At 45.8% G+C, this 19785-nt stretch overlaps 1 protein-coding gene and 1 pseudogene across 9 annotated transcripts in view; both read left to right on the forward strand.

Annotated features, from left to right (window-relative positions):
- DIXDC1 (DIX domain containing 1) overlaps positions 1–19785 on the forward strand; it is a 74101-nt gene that overhangs the window by 24877 nt on the left and 29439 nt on the right. For 7 of the 9 annotated variants that reach the window (XM_067750999.1, XM_067750998.1, XM_067751004.1 and 4 more), the window contains 5 exons: positions 4902–5031; positions 10651–10776; positions 12703–12934; positions 13822–13929; positions 19301–19413. In XM_067750999.1, coding sequence (XP_067607100.1) covers positions 4902–5031; positions 10651–10776; positions 12703–12934; positions 13822–13929; positions 19301–19413 — 709 coding nt within the window. Of the gene's footprint in view, positions 1–4901; positions 5032–10650; positions 10777–12702; positions 12935–13821; positions 13930–16185; positions 16686–19300; positions 19414–19785 lie in introns of those variants that run through there. The other 2 variants (XM_067751005.1, XM_067751006.1) reach the window with 2 other exon arrangements.
- LOC137229719 (Krueppel-like factor 17) lies at positions 7551–8699 on the forward strand (annotated as a pseudogene).

Raw genomic sequence — 19785 nt, forward strand, 5'->3', positions numbered from 1 at the left:
TGGAATCAGTATTTTGAGTGTACACTGTAAGGCCAAAGACAAAAAGAACTATATACAAATATTATGTTCTGGTTAGTAAATTTGTTTTTCACAAGGTATGGATTAGCAAGTCAAACTATTTGATGTGTTTCCTAGGACTGCGGAAATGTTGGTAAATATACTGTGAATAGAGTCAGATTTCTCACTGTGGGAGAAAGGAGTTACATATAAGGAAAAGAAAAAGAGAGGCGAACCCTGTGGTGTTGGGCTGGAGGCGGGATCAGGATAATTCATGGTATGTCTCTCCATCAGTCTGTCAAGATAAGTAGATACAGATATGTGTGTATGTGTGTATACATACACATATTTCCTACTCTGCTACCGAGAGGGCCCAGAATGTTACCCAAGTAGAATGAGTACACCTCATGCCCAAAGTTTGGATTCTAAAAACTGTTCTCCAATAAAAGGAGCCAGAATTGTTTTCTTTTGAGAAATAGCTGATTACAGAGCTGGGACAGAGAAAATACAAGATGAGGGGACTCTTTTAAAAATACAGGTTCAAAAAAACACAAAAAACAAAACCAGGTTCTAATTCATTAGGGCTGGGGCACTGTTTGAGAGTCTGCATTTCCATTTTATTTATTTATTTATTTATTAGAAATTGGGGACCCAATTCAAGGGTCCCGCTATTCTTTTTTTTTAATTAATTAATTAATTAATTTATTGGCCGTGTTGGCTCTTTGTTGCTGTGCGCAGTCTTTCTCTAGTTGTGGCGAGCGGGGGCTACTCTTCGTTGCGGTGCGCGGGTTTCTCATTGTCGTGGCTTTTCTTGTTGCAGAGCACGGGCTCTAGGCACGCAGGCTTCAGTAGCTGTGGCATGTGGGCTCAGTAGTTGTGGCTTGCGGGCTCTAGAGCACAGGCTCAGTAGTTGTGGCGCACGGGCTTAGTTGCTCCGCGGCATGTGGGATCTTCCCGTACAAGGGCTCGAACCCATGTCTCCTGCATTGGCAGGTGGATTCTTAACCACTGCGCCACCAGGGAAGCCCTCCATTTTATTTTATTTTTATTTATTTTTATTTTTAATTTATTTTTGGCTGTATTGGGACTTCGTTGCTGCGCGTGGGCTTTCTCTAGTTGCAGTGAGTGGGGGCTCCTTTTCATTGCAGTGCACGGGCTTCTCATTGTGGTGGCTTCTCTTGCTGAGAAGCACGGACTCTGGGCGCGTGGGGTTCAGTAGTTGTGGCATGTGGGCTCAGTAGTTGTGGCTCACTGGTTTAGTTGCTCCATGGCACGTGGGATCTTTCTGGACCAGGGCTCAAACCCGTGTCCCCTGAATTGGCAGGCGAATTCTTAACCACTGTGCCACCAGGGAAGCCCTTATTTTATTTTATTCTATTCTGTTTGAAGTATAGTTGTTTTGAAGTATAGTTGATTTACAATGTTTTATGGGAGTGCATTTCTAACAGGCTCCTGGGTGATACTGATGCTGCTGGTCCAGGGAGCACACTTTTATTAGTAGACAACTACTTACTGTAGATTATTACACAAGAGACTCAAACATTGGATGTGGTGGAAGAAGTGACTTCCATTCTAAGAGTTTTGGTGAGGTCATTTGAACCTCCGGGATGCGTTAATTTAGCTGGCAGTGTAGTCGAGTGTAGAGTGGAAGGAGCACTGGCTTGGGAGTCAGGGTGAATTTCATATGGTTTACAGTCTGGGTGGCCTTGAACAATTTATTTCACCTTTTTTGAGCCTCAGTTTCCAGTTGGCAAAATAGATACAGTAAAATATCGCTGGCAGATTAGCATTAGAGAAAATGTGTTTAAGGACCTAGCATAGCTCTTGACACAGCGTAGGTGTTCAGAAAAGTGGTGACAGTTATTATGCTGTAGAATCCTCTTTACTGGAAGACCAGAGCTGTGATTAATGTGCATGAACATTACTGTTTGGAGCCTCAAAGTAGTTTTGCATCAGAGACAACTTACTTTTATTCATTGACCAAAAGAAGGCTATGGTTACTTAAGTAAAATCGTCTTGGCCTGATGATGAAAAATACTTGTTCTTGTCTGCCCTTGCATAATTAACTTTTACAGTCATTTTAAGTCTTGGCCTGATGAAATGTGACAAATGATTCACTGATTCAAACAGATATTTGTTGAGCACCTGTTACTCTGAGTCCAACAATCTTGAACTCTTACAACTTCCTGCATAGAGCGTAGTTCAGACCTGAGCTCCTTTTGAGCTCACTGTCCCCTCTGCCTCCTCTCCTCCTTCAGGAACCCCTCCACCGCCGAGCATGGGCTTCAGGTTGGGCTAATACTCTCTTAGCACCTTGTACACACCTGTCATAGTGCTTGTCTCTACCAGCCTGCAAGCTTCTCTTCCTCTCCCTCTCTTCTCGTATTTTTCCTGCAAACTTCTCGAAGGCATAACGCTCTTTGTAGCCCCATAGCAGAACAGTGCCTGCACTCAACTTGTTGAATGGATTGCTTGACACAGGACATCCTCAAGGAGATCGGAGTCTGAGGTGTGTGGGAGGGTCAGGGAAGGCTTCCTGGAAAAGGTGATGCTTGAGCTGAGATTTAAGAGGAGATGGCAAGCAGGGGGAGGTAGCGTGGCTGGAAAACATGGTGCATTTGGGGGACTGCACATGGTTTGGCTGAACTGAAACATGGGGGGCAAAAGTGGGGGAAGGGAGTGAGTGAAGCTGGAGAAGAGGTAAGGGCCAGCACATGACAGACTTAAATGCAGCTAAGGAGATTGGGTTTTATCTTGAGGATAATGAGAAGCCAGTGAAGGATTTTAAGCAGGAATGTGTGGAGGGTGGGTTGGGGGTGAGATTTGATACAGAGAGTTGTACATAAGCCTGGTAATCTGACCCAGCTGTTACCCATAATGCCTTTCTGGCCTGGAGCATAGTGGTTTGCTATGGAAGTGCCCTTTGCCTGGCCTGCCTCACAAGTGTTTTGGCTGTACAGTGGGAGCAGACCTGGACAGGAGTCTGGCCCATGTTAAGGCAGAAGGTGCAGCCGCCTCTATTCTGCAGAGTGAGTTGAATAGCAAGAGGCCCTTGGTAAATGCTTGGACCATCTTTACTGGGTTTCCTTACCAGGTCTGCCAGGTCCTAGCTATGGGGACATTAGAGAAGTTGCATAATTTCTCTGAACCTCATCCATAGAATGGAGATGATACCGACCCTTCAGTGCTTTTGTGAGAACTGAATTAGATAATGATAATGAAAATAATAATGACCATTTAGTAAGCATCAACTGTGTGGCAGGCTGTGTTCCAGGTACATTATTAACTCATTAAAACATATATAGGGGCTTCCCTGGTGGAGCAGTGGTTAAGAATCCACTTGCCAATGCAGGGGACACGGGTTCAAGCCCTGGTCTGGGAAGATCCCACATGCCGCGGAGCAGCTAAGCCCGTGTGCCACAACTACTGAGCCTGTGCTCTAGAGCCTGCGAGCCACGACTTCTGAGCCCACGTGCTGCAACTACTGAAGCCCGAGTGCCTAGAGCCCGTGATCTGCAACAGCAGAAACCACCGCAATGAGAAGCCCGTGCCCACCACAACTAGAGAAAGCCCACGTGCAGCAACGAAGGCTCAACGCAGCCAAAAATAAAATAAGTAAATAAGTAAATTTATTTTAAAAAACATATATAAAACATCAAAAATAGTGTTTAGTTCATGGTAGGTACTCAGTAAATATCAGATTCCTCCCCCTACCTCCTGCTGATCATTGCACTTCCTATAGTTTGTCCGTAGCTGATAGATTATTGCCTTAGCACTACCTTCCAAAGGACTTTATTTATTCCCACAAATCGACATAGAGAAAGAAAATAGTGAAGATTTCATTTAAGCCCAGGAAGCAGCCAGTGAGTAATCTCCAACATCATTTCATTAAGGAAGTACTTGGGGCTTAGAAATCAACTGTACTTTAACCAAATTATAGTTTAATACTGTTAGCCTTTGAACTTAATTTTTAGGTTCAGGGTCTTGGGCTTCTACAGAAATCAGACAGAACTGCTGCCTGTACTGACATTGTTCATGTGCTATTTTGATATTTAGTGCCCATCTTCAGACCAGATAATCAGAATAAACACCTGAATGCAAGCTGTGTTTAAAATGGAATATGTAAGGTTGTCTAAGTGTTGGGATGAGTTATGTGTCCAACCTGAGTCTGACGGGTTTCTGATGGTACTGGACCATAGCTTTGTCTGAAAAATGAAACCTCCCTCCATCTGCAGCCCCAGTCTTCAGGAACACTGCTTGTCATAGCCTTTCTTTTTCTTTCTTTGTGCAGGTTTCAGGTAACTAGATCCTCTTTGACAATATAAAGCATGGATTAAAACTAGCTCCGTAGCAATCCCAGGATTATAGGCTCAGGAGAATAAACCTTGGATTGGGTTCAGTTAAGCCTCATTGTAAAGAAATCAGCTATGGGAGAGGCATTTCTGAGCTTGGTTTCTGTTGATTCCTGGTTCCCCAAGATCAGTTCTTAGGAGTGTCACAGTTCATTGTGCATACAGGACATGAGTGATTGTTCCTGAGAAGCATAATGGGTTGCTGGCAGCAGTGGTTACACTTGAAAACTGGCTGTGGTTCTGGCCCAGCCTTTATCCCTGGTTGACAGCAAAACTCAAGGAAAGCAGGAGTCATAGTCACTGAAACACTCATCTGCGTACCTGTGTCCACACTGCCACCCAAGTCAGAGGTTAGCTTATCCCTGGAGACTAGCATAAAACTAGAGAATTTTAGAACATACTCCATGTCTGACCATCTTTCTTTCTTTCCTTAAAACCTCCTCCTCCCTCTGGATATAGACTGCCCAATCTCAAATGCTGCCTTAGAGGGTGCAGGGTAGAGGATAAGAGTAATATGCAACTATTCCCTTATTTCCACCTTTCATTTTCCAGCAACAGCTGCAGGCATATGTGGCCTGGGTGAACGCACAGCTGAAGAAGAGGCCAACAGTGAAGCCTGTGCAGGACCTGCGACAGGATCTCCGGGATGGGGTGATCCTGGCGTATCTCATCGAGATTGTAGGTCAGTTGGCCCTGGACTCCAATGTTAGCGTAAACCAGAACATGACCTCTTTTATCCTCCATATACCCTTCAGAGCAGATTGCTCCTTCTTTAAAATAAATGGAAATGGGACTTCCCTGGTGGTCCAGTGGTTAAGAGTCTGAGCTTCCACTGCACGAGGCACAGGTTCGATCCCTGGTCGGGGAACTAAGATCCCGCATACTGCGGCCAAAAAAAATTTTTTAAATAAATGAATAAAATAAATGGAAATGGAAGTAGAGAAGACTTAAAATACTTGCCCAAGGTTACTTTATTTATTTATCGTCAATAAGCACTGTGTTGCAGGTGCCGTGTTAAGCTTTGGGAGTATGATGATGGGCACAGTCTAGGCTCTCAAGAGTCTCCCAATCTATTTGGAAAGACTGGAAAGTGAAGTCACTTCCATTAATGTACTTAGTATTCTGATGGGGCAAGTACAGATAGGAGCACATGGGGGACACCCAACCCAGTCTTAGGGGTTGAGGGATGGCTTGCCAGAAGATTTGATGTCTAGACTGAGGCTGGAAAAGGAAGCGGTAGCCAGGCAAAAAGAAGGTGTGTTAGCAGCAAAAGGACCCCTCTGTGGTATTCACTACCATGATGCTTCCCAAGAGACCTTGTTTTCTTGAAGCCCTGGAGTTGTTGCCGGTCATTCTTATTAGATGGTATCATAACCTTATTTCCATAGCATTTGTCTGTAGCTCTGTTATTATTTCTCTCACCAAAAGGTAATTATTTACTATCTATTTCTCCTGTATAGACTGAGCTCTTTAAGAGCAGGTACAGTATAATTTTTTTTCTGTTTCTACAACCCCTAACCAAGTGCCAGACACATAGTAGGTACTCAAACGTTCATTGTCATGTAAGTCAGCTTACCTTGCCTAGAGTCTTTGAGGGATGTGGGGTTTGCAAGTGGTATGTAAGAAGTCAGGTTTGCAACAGACAGCCTGTCCATGAATACCTCATTCAGACAGCTCATGGATTCATTAGAGTATTCACTTATGGTTGTAATAACCATGGTAATAGTAATAGCAGCTGCTATTTATTGAACACTATCTCATTTAATTTCATTTGATCATCAACCTTTGAGAAACATAATAGCCCCATTTTCAGGAAACAAACTTAAAAGAGAATTTATAAAAATATGTAAATTCATTGAGTACTTTATATATTATATATATATGTATATGTATATACCAAGCATTGTGCTAAGCATGCTACTTTGATGGGCTTATGATATAGATATGATGTAAGTACTATTTCACCCATTTTATAGGATTTAGAAAGGTTAAGCAACTTTACAACGTCACTTAACTGTAAGTGGCAAAGCAGAGATACAAACCTAGATCTGCTTTAATTCCAAAGCTCATTTTAAAATGAGCTCATTTAATTCTTCATTCATTTGAATAGATTATACTGGAAATGTAATCAGTTAGAAAATCCAGACAACACAAGAGGATATAAAGTCGAAAGCCATTTTTCCACCTCTGTCCCCCTGCCAGCTACCTGCTCTTTCTGGAGGCAACCAGTGTTAGCAGTTTCTTGCTTTTTTTTTCCCAGAGATATTCTATGCACATACAAGCAATATGAATACGTATTCTCGTTTACCCCAAACCCAGGTTCTTAAATGCTGCGTTCTGTTGTGACTTGGCTATATAGAAAAATTCACAGAATTCACTGCCTTATTTCCCATTCTTTCTTTAGCCAGCCTTCACTGGGCTTTTGATCCCACTACTCCCCCGAAACTGCTCTCCTCAAGGTCACAACCTCTGCCTTGTCAAATCCAGTGACCAGGCCTCAGTCCTCGCTGTATTCAACTTAGCAGAACCTGACAGTGGATCACTCCCTCCTCCTCCAAACACCTTCTCCCCTTGGACGCCAGGACCTGTGGTTTCGAGTTTTCCTCCTTCCTCACTGGCCTCTCCTGTTAGCTTTGCTGGCTATCTCCTCCTTCCTGACCTCTAAATGTTGAAGTTCTCCTTAGAGGCTTAGACCTTAGTCCTTATATATTCTCTATCCCTAAGTGAGCTCTTCCCAAATTTGTATCTTTAGCCCTAAGCTTTTCATTGAGTTCTAGACATGAATATCAACTTCCTGTAACGTCTCTGCTTGGATGTCTAAAATGCAGCTCTCGGGAATTCCCTGGTGGTCCAGTGGTTAGGACTCGGCGCTTTCACTGATGAGGGCCTGGGTTCAATCTCTGGTTGGGCCAAAAGAAAGAACTGCAGCTCTCTTCATGTGTCATAATCAGAGTTTTTTCTTCTCCCCGCTAATCCCTCTATCCTCCGAGATTCTTCATCTAACACATCACAGTACCATTCACCCAGCTGTTAAAGCAGAACATTTAGAAGTTGTCTTTTATTATTCTCTTTTCCTCATATATCATATCCAGTCCTTCACATGTGCTGTGCGCTTTATATTAAAAATGTACCCAGGAGCTTTGCTCAGGTGTGGGTCTGGACCCTTGTGTAGTCTCAATGTGCAACCGATCCCAGGTTAAGATGGAGCAGGGAGCCAAGGGCCTGAGCCGGTGGCATGTGGCTCTGCACCAGTTCACAGAGGAGACTGAGAAGTCACTGTCTATCTTGGACATGTCTTCATCTCCTGGAAGCAGTGGAGTGCACACCTCTCGGAACCATGGCCCATCAGGTTTTCAACATGTCCGTCAGTGCACAGAACTGGATAGGATCCCCTTGGTCTCTGCTGAGGCACCCAGGCAGAATGCTGGTGAAACGGGACCACAGTTCTGTATGTTGCTGCCTGACCACGGTGTGAGCCCCCAAGTGACTTTCACTCCTTCCCAGATGATTTACTCAGGGAATGTCTCCTTCCCAGCCAGGAATGATGATTTTCCAGGGGCCCCAAGCAATGCCCTTAGGAGAGCCCAGTATTCCAGGGGCCACGACCTTTGGTGGGAATCTAAGAATGCCCCCCAATGGGCCGCCAGTCTCACCTGCCAGTGGAATCCCAATGATGTCCCACATCAGAATGCGAACAATGCCTTATTCTGGCTTCCCAACAGTAACTTCTAACAGAGACCCTTTAACACGTAAAACATTATTGTATACAACCGTGCCTCCCACTGAGGCCCAGGCAATGCTCCCCTCTTTGGCTCAGATGTTGCAGTCTAGAAACCCCACAACTTAGGGATGCCCCCAGCTGGATCCCATTATTGCTGGCTTTGGAATCCCAGGGCTCTTTTGTGAGCCAGCCAGTCTCCCAGGAAGACCCCTTCCTACCTAAGTAGTCTTTACCTGCTCCACGGAGAGCAGAGCAGTATTCCGGGGCCCAGGAAAGGGCTCCCAGGAGGAGATCCCCAGATTCAAGGCCTTAACCGCTGCAACTGAGAGAACTGTGAAAAAGCTAAGGGCTCCCACCTCGTGAGTCACCAACGCAAACACACAGGTGAAAGTCCCTGTAAATGCATGTGGGAAGCCTGTACTTGGTCCTTCTTCCGATCTGATGAACTTGGAAGACATACTCGGATACACACCAAATACCGACCCCATAAATGTGACCAGTGCAGCTGACAATTCATGAGATCTGACCATCTCAGACAGCACCAAAGGGCTCATATGCGGGTGCCAACATCCCCAGACCCACTGGCTGACAGTGGATGTATGGCTGGTTCTCCTGCTCCTGGTCTTTAGGTCAATCTACTCTTCCCCTCATTTTGACCTTTCCGCCCAGATCCTGCCTGCCTCTGACCAGCTAGTCTCTTTGGTAGGTGTAGGCTTTGATGAAGACAGAAAGATTATGAGGCAGTGTTGAAGCCCATGTGAGCTCTGGATCTAGTCAGAGCTCAAAAACTGTCTTGGATGTCCTCACATCTCTGGGACCACCTACTTTTGTGCCAAGTTCAGCCACATGGGAAGATGGAGCAAAGTAGAGATTGGGAGCTTTATAAAAAGCTCTTTATCTTACATCATTCCCAGCTTGAAACCCTTTAGCGACTCTCCTTTGCCTGCTGCATAAAATCCAACTTCCTTATCTTGGTCTTTGACAGTTTCCAGAGCCAGTTTCCAGAGCCAAGACTATGTTCAAATCCTGAATTTACCACTTACTAGCTATGTGACCTTGGGAAAGGTCTTTGATCATTATGCCAGGTTCCCTCTTCTGGTAAAAGAAAAACACTGTTGGACTGTCATGAACACATCTTATGTACAAAACCAGATTCTCTCCGGCACTCACCAGCCGCATACCCAGAGTTTGTCTCCTCCCATCATTTCCAGACTTGGATGGAATGACCCCACAGGACATGGGATCTGGTATCTCAAGTAGCCACTAGCAACCCAGGAATGTGGAAGAGTTAGTGCTCCTGGGATAACATTTGACTAATGGGAGATGGGAGAAATCCAGGGGATAAATTCCCCCTTCTTCCCTCCCTTCCCTGAACTGGTGCAAGATACCATTTCTCCCGCTGGGGAGACCTCCCAAGTAGCCAGTGGACACAGCTTTTGTGCCTCTTCGAGGCTTGTCATGAAGCAGACTCCACCCGCTATCACCTGGCATTACCTCCTGTTCTTCCTTGTGTTGAGTCCCTTTTCTTACTCTCAGTGCCCTGTAATCACCCATATAAACATTGGTACTTTAAAAAATTAATTAATTAAAAATTTAAAAAAAATGTACCCAGTATCTGACTTCTCACCTGTCAGCTTCTTCCCAAACCATCATTATCTCTTGCTTGATTGTTTTCACTTCCCTTTTAGCTAATCTCCCTATTTCCTCTTCACATAATCTATGTCCACACAGAGTCAACTTTTAAAAACATAAATCAGATCATGTAACTCCCTTACCTCAAACCCTCTGTTGGCTGTCCATTACACATAGAATAAAATTCAAGGTCTTTGCTCTTTTCCTCTGGTCCCTAAAGCTCCACATGGCCTGGCCTTGCTTACCTCTCCACCTTACCCTAGGACTCGACTCCTTGCTCTCTCCACTCCAGCCCTATGGTCTTGTTGCTGTTCCTCAGATAAGCTGAGCTCATTCCCACCTTGGGGTTGGGATCTGTGCATTCTCAGCCTGGAATGCTTCCTCTGCAAATCTTAACCTCTCTTACTTTATTCAAGCCTCTGCCCAAATGTGTTATCAGAGAGACCGTGATCACTCTTCTCTGTCTTTCCTCATAGTACTTATCACTACCTGAAATTATATTGAAGATTTATTTGTTACCTTGGTCATCTGTCATCCCTACAGATATAAACTCTACGATGGAAGGAAAGACGAAGTCCTGGTCATTGCTGTTTCTCTGGTGCTTAGAATAGGGCCTGGCACACAGTGCATATTGTGCTGAATATTTGTGGAATGAATATTCATGAATATTTGTGGAATGAATATTCATGAATATTTGTTGAATGAAAAAATGTATGCACAGCAACTTCACAGGCCCCTGGGAATAAATTTGAAAATTTGAAGGCCCCGCAAAAGACTTTCATTTTCCTATTCCCCATCCAAATTACAAACACCAAGGCCTAACTCACTTGCATATTTATAGATAATCTTAGTGTTTACATCAAATATTCTCTTTCTCTGTGTCTGGCTACTATGAAACTGTGATAGTACTGCTCCCCATAACTTCAAATATTTTCTTTATCCTAACAGCAGGAGAAAAGCTGAGTGGTGTACAGCTGAGTCCCAGTAACCAGCAGGAGATGAAAAATAATGTGGAGAAAGTGTTACAGTTTGTAGCCTCCAAAAAGATTCGTATGCACCAGACTTCAGCTAAAGGTCAGTGCTTCATCCTGTCCGTGGTGGGTGAGTACACTCATCTTTACCTGGTGACTGTCACCCTCAGAAGAACTACCTGTTATGTAGCTGAGCGTTCCGAGTAGGCTCGAGTAGGGTTAGGCCCACGACCTCGTATCATTTTTCCATAAAGAAAGTTATCCTCTTGGGACAGAGCGATTATCAAAATCCAAGTGCTTTGGAAACCGCGGTGAAGATAGAAGTTCTCTATTCATTTTAACTGAGTAAAGTTTTGCTTGAGTGTGTGTAGGAAGATTAACAGAAAAGAAATTATAAAATTGTGATATTAATTTTAGAATGTCTTGTTTAAGCTATCAAAAATGAAGATAGATTATGTTTTTTGAGTTTTTTGAGCCACATGGCCAGAAGAGGACACCTCTCATTCCAGTTTGAGCCCAGGCTTCAGGGAAGAAATGGTGTAGGTGTCCTCAGAAGGCACAGGCTCCCAGGTCCTCTCACTGCTTCTGTAGAACTGATTATAATCTGGTTCTGTTTCAGCTTCAGTTTCTGGGCCTGATTGCCTGTGGCTCTAATGAGAATGGGGGGCAGGAGGGAGCCCTCCTTTCGTGTGTTATTAGTGTTCTCTGTGTTGGGCTCATTCATGCGGGGCAGATACTGACCATTGAGAGTGCCTGTAGAAGGTATCAATCAATCCTTTTGGAAGCCTTGCATATTTAAAAGGCTATGAAACTAAAACATAGAATTTTACCTATTTCCTTATGTTAACCAGACCTATTATATTTTTTTCTGCCTGCATTGCTCTTTTTTTTCTAGGACAAAATTTAGAATGCCATAATATCTCAGATCTGGTCCCCATGAGGAGTGGGCTTGGGGATCTGGCCCATTAAAGTCGGCTATTTTGAGGGAACACTGCCGTTCAGGACATCATTGTCATTTACCTGGAGAAGTGCAACAGCTTCCTAATTAGTCCCACTGCATCCATTTCTGTCCCCCTCCCCTCTGCTCTCCACACTGCAGCCAGAATGATCTTTCTAAGAGTATATATGCTCATGCCATTCCTCTGCATCTGAGGGCCCTTAGGAGAAAATCCAGAGTCCTTCCTCTGGCTCACCATGCCCTTTCTGACCTCACCTCCTGTTCATCCTCCTCCATCTTTCACCCTCTCCCCCTGAACTCTGAGCTCTGGCTATGCTGAGCTGCTTTCTGTTCCTCTTCCACAGCGTGTGCCATAGAAATATAACGTGAGTCTCATACATGACTTGAATGTGTCTAATAGCCACGGTTAAAAAAAAAGAAAACGAAATCGTTGAAAATAATTTTAATAATATATTTTACTTAACCCAACATGTCCAAAATATTATCAGCTCAACATATGATCAATGTAAAACACTATTAATGAGACATTTTACATTCTATTTTTTGTAAGTCTCATGAGATTTTTCATTCTGTTTCTGTGTGTGTGCTAGGTTAGTACTAGCACGTTTCAGCTCAGACTACAGCTACCTTTTAAGTGCTCAATAGCCACATGTGGCTAGTGGCTCCCATACTGGAGGGCGCAGTTCGGGTGTGTCGTGCTGTCTCACCTCTAGACCTTCATGCCTGCTGTTCCCTCTTCTTGGAATACTCTTTTCCTTCCCTTCCCTCATCTGATAAACCATTATTGGTCAGTCACATCTCAGTTTAGAACTCACTTCCTCAGGGAATCCCTCCCAGAGCCCTCTAGACTAGACAAGATGCTTCTTCTCTGAGCTCCCAGAGAACCCTGTACTTCTCCTCTCATACGTTATTGTACGTTATTGTAATTGCTTTCAAATACTCTGTCTCCCTGTTGAACACAGAGAGCTTGATTGCCTTGCTTACCTGCTCACTAGCAAATACGTAGTAACTGAAGGAGTCCTCAGCTCTCTGCCTCTCTCTTAGGACCTCTCGGTCTGTTCCGATCCTCAGATATCGTGGAAGGCAACCTGAAGTCTATCATGAGGCTGGTCCTGGCCTTGGCAGCTCATTTCAAACCGGGCTCCAGCAGGACAGTGAACCAAGGACAGGACGCCAGAGCCCCTCTGCAGAGTCACCAGCCACACTGTGCCACTGCTGTGGCCCAGGGAGCAGCTGCCGCCCTAGCTGATGTGTGTCACGACATGTCACGGTCAGGGCGGGATGTCTTTCGATACAGACAGAGGTAAGGATGGAAATCTGGGGATGGGAACTCAACCCACTCTGATATTTCTTCCCTTAAATGATATAGTGCAGTAAAGGGAAATACCACCTACACAGCCCACATTGCAGAAAAGAGCATGGAATGGAGGTTGGAGAGGGCACTCCAAAAGAGAAAAAAGGCCCTCTCTTTTAGAGATGTTTATTTTGCCTTTAGTAGAAAGTAAAGGAATCGTATATGTAATTTTTTGCTTTGGTGTGCAAAGTTTTGTTTTATTTTATTTTTTAAAATATTCATGTATTTATTTATTTGGCTGCATCTGGTCTTAGTTGCGGCATCTTTTAGTTGTGGCACGCGGACTCTTGGTCGCAGCCCGCAGGCTTCTCTCTAGTTGTGGCATGCAGGCTCTAGAACGCATGGACTTAGTTGCCTCGCAGCATGTGTGATCTTAGTTCCCTGACCAGGGATCGAACCCATGTCCCCTGCCTTGGAAGGTGGATTCTTAACCACTGGACCACCAGGGAAGTACCCAGAGTTTTAAATATATGCCTTTGGCACAGTGTGTTTTCTGCACTGGGAGATATATGTGGCAGCAACATCCTGATTCATCCCTGAGTCTTCCCCTGGAGTGTATCCTAAAGGGCGGGCTGTCCTAGAGAGTCATGGCAGGAAATGCTTTGTGGGTGTGCATCTGCTGAGAGGGAACACGACTCTGAGGTGTTGCAGAGATTGGTGAAATTACTGGTTTTTTGTATCTACCTTTCTTACTAGGTTTCAAGTGTCCTTAAGGCAGGGACTTTGCCTTATTCATCTTTTTTCCCATAATGCTCCCAAAGTGGTGTCTATCAGTACTTGTTGGGTTGACCTGAAGGACTGACACCTTCTCCTTTGCTGGTGCCCTCTGCCTTTAGGAACAGCAGCGTGGATGAGGAGATTGGGAATCCATGCTGGAGCGTGCGAGCCCTGGTGCAGCAGTATGAAGGGCAGCAAAGGTCCCCATCCGAGTCCAGCTGCTCCAGGTAACTGTGGCCTCAGATTCTTCACCACTACAGTCCTCCCTAAGAGCTGAATTGTGGGGATTCTCAGGGTTGTCAGCTTCAGGTAGTAATGCAACAGGCAATAAGGCACTGAAGCCCTTTCTCTTTCCTTCAGTTTATGTTTGGCTTTAAAGGGGTAGCCCTCAGCACGGTCTGTGGTTTTGTGCTGACAGGAGGGTAGGCTGGGATGCTTGTGAATTTCCTACATATCAGTGCCAGTGCTTTGCTGTGTCCACATGGGGGCATGACTGGGACTTGCTAGGGCCCAGCCCGATGGTTCTGATATTTGCATATCAGCTGCCAGTGTTTGTGAGAGCCAGTTCCATTGCACTGCCTTTGTGCCTGAGTCTGACTCTTGAGTTATGGCCTGAGAAGGCTGTATAAAGCTCATAGCAAGAGAAAATGAACAGAGTTGTCTTAGAGCCTTTAGAATGTTCCCACCTTTCATTTACAGGGCTGGGAATTGTGGCTGATTAGTACACATTTGAGTGGGCTAACAATGTGTGTGACTCTAGCTGAAAAATGTTGTCTATATCCCTTAGAGCCAAATGCACCGACCAAAACAGGACACAGTGCTCTAATAAAAGCCTGATCAATGCCAAGTATAGTGGCAGAAAAAGATTATTTTCCTGGCTCATGTAAATCATGCTCCTATAAACACATCCCCAGGTCATGTTAGCTTATTTACTAACTTCATTTCATTGCTGAATCATATTTAATTTATGCTCTTATAACCTTTTCTCTCTTACCTCAACCCAGGATTAGTCTGTTATAGTTAAGCCTAATTGTTCTTTGTCTAATATGTATTTTATGTGTTTGTTTCCTTCCTCCTATTTCTTTTCCTAATAAAATTCCATCTTAGTTTGATGGACTATTTTCTAATTTGCTGAGGTCACATGGAATTCTTTCCATCATTTTAATATACTGGTAACCTTGCTCGACTTTAATTTTCACATTTAATAGTTGTGTTTTTTTATTTTTAAAATTCACATGACATTAAATTAGCCATTAATCATTTTAAAGTGTACAATTCAGTGGTATGTAGTACCTTCATTAATATTGTGCAACCATCACTTCTATCCAGTCCAAAGAGATTTTCATCACCCTAAAAGGAAACCTTGTACCCATTAAGCAATAGATGTGCTTTTACTGAGAATCTAAACCATTCCTTCCTTGCTTGCTGCTTGGACTATCACTTGGTACAGAATCAAAGGATATTTCATTGTATAATGAGATCTGTTGCTTCCTGCATGGCTTCAGGCCTTTTACTTTTCTGTGCCTGATAGTGCTTGCCAGAGTTAGAGAAAAAAAGAGTCTGGATTTTTTCCTGAGAGCACCTGCTTTCCTCCTGTCTGGCAGAACTCAGACTGGGAGCAGGGGTATGAGACCGTGTGAATTAGGGGCCATTGGAAATCAGGCTCCAGTGGGTCGACAGTGACAGTTTTCTAGGCGAGGGGTCAAAGAATAGTTTGCTTTCCTCTTTCTCTCCTTCCTGATTTGGTCGTTTTCTTCTAAGCCAACCTCTCACTCACCTCTTTGGGATCCTCAGGCAGCACGCTGGGACCCAGAAGGCTCTGGCACATTCTGCCCCCCTCCCCCCCCTCTGCCACCCCCCCCCCCCTCAGGGGGAGTCCACCTAATGTCTAAGTGATCCATGAAGGCCAGGAGGTCCCTGGTATGTGATTCAGAACGGGGAGTGGTTCAGAAGGTAGGAAAGACAGGCCCTTATGTCCCATCCCCTCCCCCTGCTCCTTGAGAGACATCCTGGCAAAGCCCTGCCCGACTGCCCGCCTGTTGCTTCGTAGACCTGTAGACCTCGGGCCAGCCTCTCACCATATCCAAGCAAAACGATCCTTAGCTGGGAAAAAAGAACACATGAAACCCCCGAGGGGAGGGTGCGGGAGACAGGCGTTCGGCGGGTTTCCGGGGGAGCCCCCTCCCACAAGGAGCCGCGTTAGACCCACCCCGACCTCCGTGCCCACGAAGGCAGGGTTCAGAGAGGAGAAGGCACCGCTATCAGTTCTGGGCTTCTCCAGACCGGGACCACAGACCCCTCCCTCTGCCGACCGGCGGCCTCTCCGGTGCCTCGCCAGGGGCTCCCGCTGGGCCCCGCAGCCCCGCCCCACTCTGCCTCGAGCTCAGTCGGCCGGCCGAGCGCCAGCCTGGGTCCGAGCCCGGCGCTGCCTGCCCGCAAGTGACAGCCTGGGAAGCGGGGGAGGGCGTCGGGAGGGTGGGACCGGGGAGGCGGTGCGGAGCTGGGATCGCCGCCTGCCGCCCGACCGGGACTCGACCGCGCAGCCGGAGCTGCGGGCAGCCTTTCTCCGGTGGGTTGGAGATGGGTTGAAATGCCTGCGCCCGGGGGCACGCCAGGAGCCGCGCGGCCGCGGAGACCACGATGCCGCTGCCGGGGACCCGCAGCCTGCGAGGGGAGGCGGCTTCCGCCGAGGCTGGGCTGCTGCAGTGTCTGAGCTGCTGGGACAGCGCGCCTCAGAACCGGGAGCATCCCCGTCCCTGGGGCCGAGACGCCTGCTTCTCTGTCCTCCCTCCTCCCTCTCGGGACCGGGGCGAGCGGCTCTGGTAGTTGGCCTGCCCGCGGAGTCGTTCTTCGGGCCTCAGCGCGGGGAGACATGCCCGAATTGGAGAGCGCTGTGACTTTCAGCCTCCCACTTCACCCCGGGAAGCCGACTTGCTGAAGCCGGAGCCACGAGGGGGACCATGGGAGGGACGCAAGTCAAATGGTGAGGTGAAGCCACTTTGGCTTTGGAGGTGGGGGGCATGGGTGGCAGCAGGGCCAGGACTGGAGGATGCTGTTAGCCAGAGACAGGCGGGGATCGGTGGGGGCGCTATATTGGGGAGAACAGGCTGCTGGCCTGGGATTATCACTGTAAAATACAGTGGATTTAGGAAGCTGCAACCAGCATAGGGGAAGGAGTGGACCTTGACCCTGTCTGGTCTCTACAGAAGGAAGCACTTCAGGACGGAACAGAACTCATATTGCCCAGCACCCGTTTTTTTAAAAAAAATTGATTTGACTCTAATTTGAAGGTAGCTTTTCTGGGAGATTGTTTGTCTGATAAGATTGGAGAGATGTTAGACCTGTGGGAATTAATATTGTAATCACTTGTTCCTTGACAGGATTATGATGGCAAGTAGGAAATTACTTGTTTATAAAATAGGGTTTTAAAGCTAATCAGGGAGAGCCTACATCATATAATTAATTAGCATTAAAATACTTTTGTCTGACTTGAGGCAGAGGATTTAGTGTACCATCCTCATCCGTGAGGTTCGTCTCGGGGAGGCGGCAAGATGCCTGCTCTGACACGTGCCTCAGGATTTTTCTTCCTCAGATCCTTTACCTTTTGACTTGGCCAGTTAGTTTCATGGTTTTACCTCTCCGTGGCCTCACACACTGGCAGCCCCAATTCAAGAAAGAGAAATGTTGTTTTCCTTTGGCTGCTCTGCCACTCCCCCAGTGGGGTTGGATATGCAGACATCCGCCTCTTTCTGCCCTTATATGGGAGACAGCTCACTTAGGAGGGAGCCAGTGGAGCTGAGCATGCGTCTCTGCTTTTAGGAAAGCATTTTTCCGCCTGCATCCTAGGTTCACACCACCCCGCCCCCGCCCCCCTTCGTCTCACACATACCCACATTTAGTGGTCCAGCTAAATGCAGGCAAGGGAACATGTCAGCCATAACACCTTGTCAGCTGAGAAAGTGTTGTCTTATCATCTCTCAAAGAGGAGCAGCTGGTGCAGACCTCTTTCTGCACTTGGACCCCCATTTCTATAAGAAGGTGGATGCTGAGGCCTGAAGTGTCATAAATCTGTTCTTCTTATGAATGACATAGTACCCTTAGACTAATGCTTTTCCAGCAGCTAATGCATGTTGGCCTGGAAGTCAGATTGCCTAAGTGGTGAAAGATGGATAAGAGAGTTCTGTAAAGCAATTACCTTTTCTGAATACCACTTCTTGCCTCTCTCCACCCATCTTGCCTGTTTGGGTTGTAGATCTATAGATATGATTAAGTGACTTTTTTTAATTTGAAGAAGCAAAAAACTAATTTTTTTTCTGTGGTTCTAATAAGGATGAGGGTGTGTTACTGGTTGAGGTCATTCCCACCAAAGCCCAAAACTCTGGACAACGAGGAGGTTGAGACACTAGTCCTCAGGCTGCTTCAGAGATTTTTGAAATTTCTTGCTAACTCCAGTGTGCTTGGCTCTTATTTTTAGTGGTTTCTAGGAAGATGAAATGTTAACTCCTGATCGTGGCTGGGAGGATTAGCCTGGGAGACTTCAGGGGCACATTAAGTGGGTCAATGAATCCAAGACACTTTCACTGTTGTCTGGGTGATGGATTTGGAAAGAATTCCTGAGAGGGGGCTGGGTCTGCAGACCCCACAACCCCTGAGATTGTTTCAGTGCTGATGTTCTCAAGGTGTGGTGCAAAGAAAGATGGCTCTTCAGATGGAAGCATCAGCCACATTCCCATCGTGTCCTGTAGATTTGCTTCTGGGGATTTAAAATTCTGCTTCCCTAAAAATGCAAACAGTTCCTTCCAAGGCTAGTAGTTATACTAGAATTTAAGAATTGTTGCAAGGTTTCTGATGACAATTTGAAAATAGTGTGGCAGAGATATGAATAACTCCTTGATGGCAGTAAATCAAGTAAACCTTTACCATCCCCTAGCAGGTCTTTTCCCCTTTTGACGTATCATCCTTTTCTGTATCATGTCCTAGCTTTGTTGATATGTCACTGCTCCTTTGCCCAGCCTGGCACTGTCCGCACTCCAGCAGTTTCTCCCCTCTGAGGCACCCTCCACACCATCCCCTACTTTGGGATCAGCCCAGAGCTGATCTGCCGTGATTACTCTGCTGGTATTGCATGTGTCAGTGAAAGATCAACGTATTGGAAATAGATTTTCCTTCCAGCTCCCAAAGCTACTAAAACACATACTACATCAGCCCCTGAACTTGGGCCCAGGGATGATGGTGGAGGAGGTGGTGGTTAAGTAAAAAACAAAAACAAAAAGCCAAACCAAACAAAATTAGAGTTCTTTAAAATGCTAGATTATCCATCCTTCTGGTAAATCTCTTCTCAGTGAGCTAGGCTTAAAGGCAGCCTTGTTGTGGAAAAGACTTCCTGGGACTGGGTCATTCATTCATTCAATATTCATTTCATTCATTTAACAAGCTCATCATTCATTCAACAAACATTTGTTCTTGCTGTGGGCCAGGCACTGTGTCAGGCAGTAGGAGTTAGATGAATAAGAACACGTTTCTGGGATAAATTAGGAAAGCTGGCTTCTAAACAACGGTTCGCAGTAATTGTTTCTCTTTCTTTTCCTTTGGTCACAGCCTGACTTCCCCCAGTCCTATCCACAGTGCAAAGAGCGACTCTATTATAACCCAGTTGGAGGAGAAGGCAGATTTCGTGATTATTCCCTCTGAAGGAATAGAGAACAAAACAGGTACTATTTCTCAGCCTGCCTGGGTTGGCTCAAGGAACAGCTTCAAGAGTCTGGGGGTCCTGACTGTCTCCTTGGCCTTCTCCCTCCATATTCTGTGCATGCAGGGTCCACTCTAGAGAGCTCTAATGCTTTGTAGCCAGTGAATGTTGTATCCTCTCATAGATTGTCACTTCTGATGTCCTAGCTGTCAAATATCCTGCAGCCGTGTAGACAGGCTGTTCATTAGCTGGCTGCCTATGAGTTAGGAGATGACTTTGAAACAGGCAGAAGCCTACTCAAGTTAACAGTTTTTATTATTTCTGAGTTATGCAAATAACTTCAGTGCTTCTCTAACTTAAATTGGGGCCAGGAATATATAGTAGGAGGTGAGGC

This window comes from Pseudorca crassidens, chromosome 9 (assembly GCF_039906515.1).
Source record: "Pseudorca crassidens isolate mPseCra1 chromosome 9, mPseCra1.hap1, whole genome shotgun sequence".
In the NCBI taxonomy this organism is placed as follows: domain Eukaryota; kingdom Metazoa; phylum Chordata; class Mammalia; order Artiodactyla; family Delphinidae; genus Pseudorca; species Pseudorca crassidens.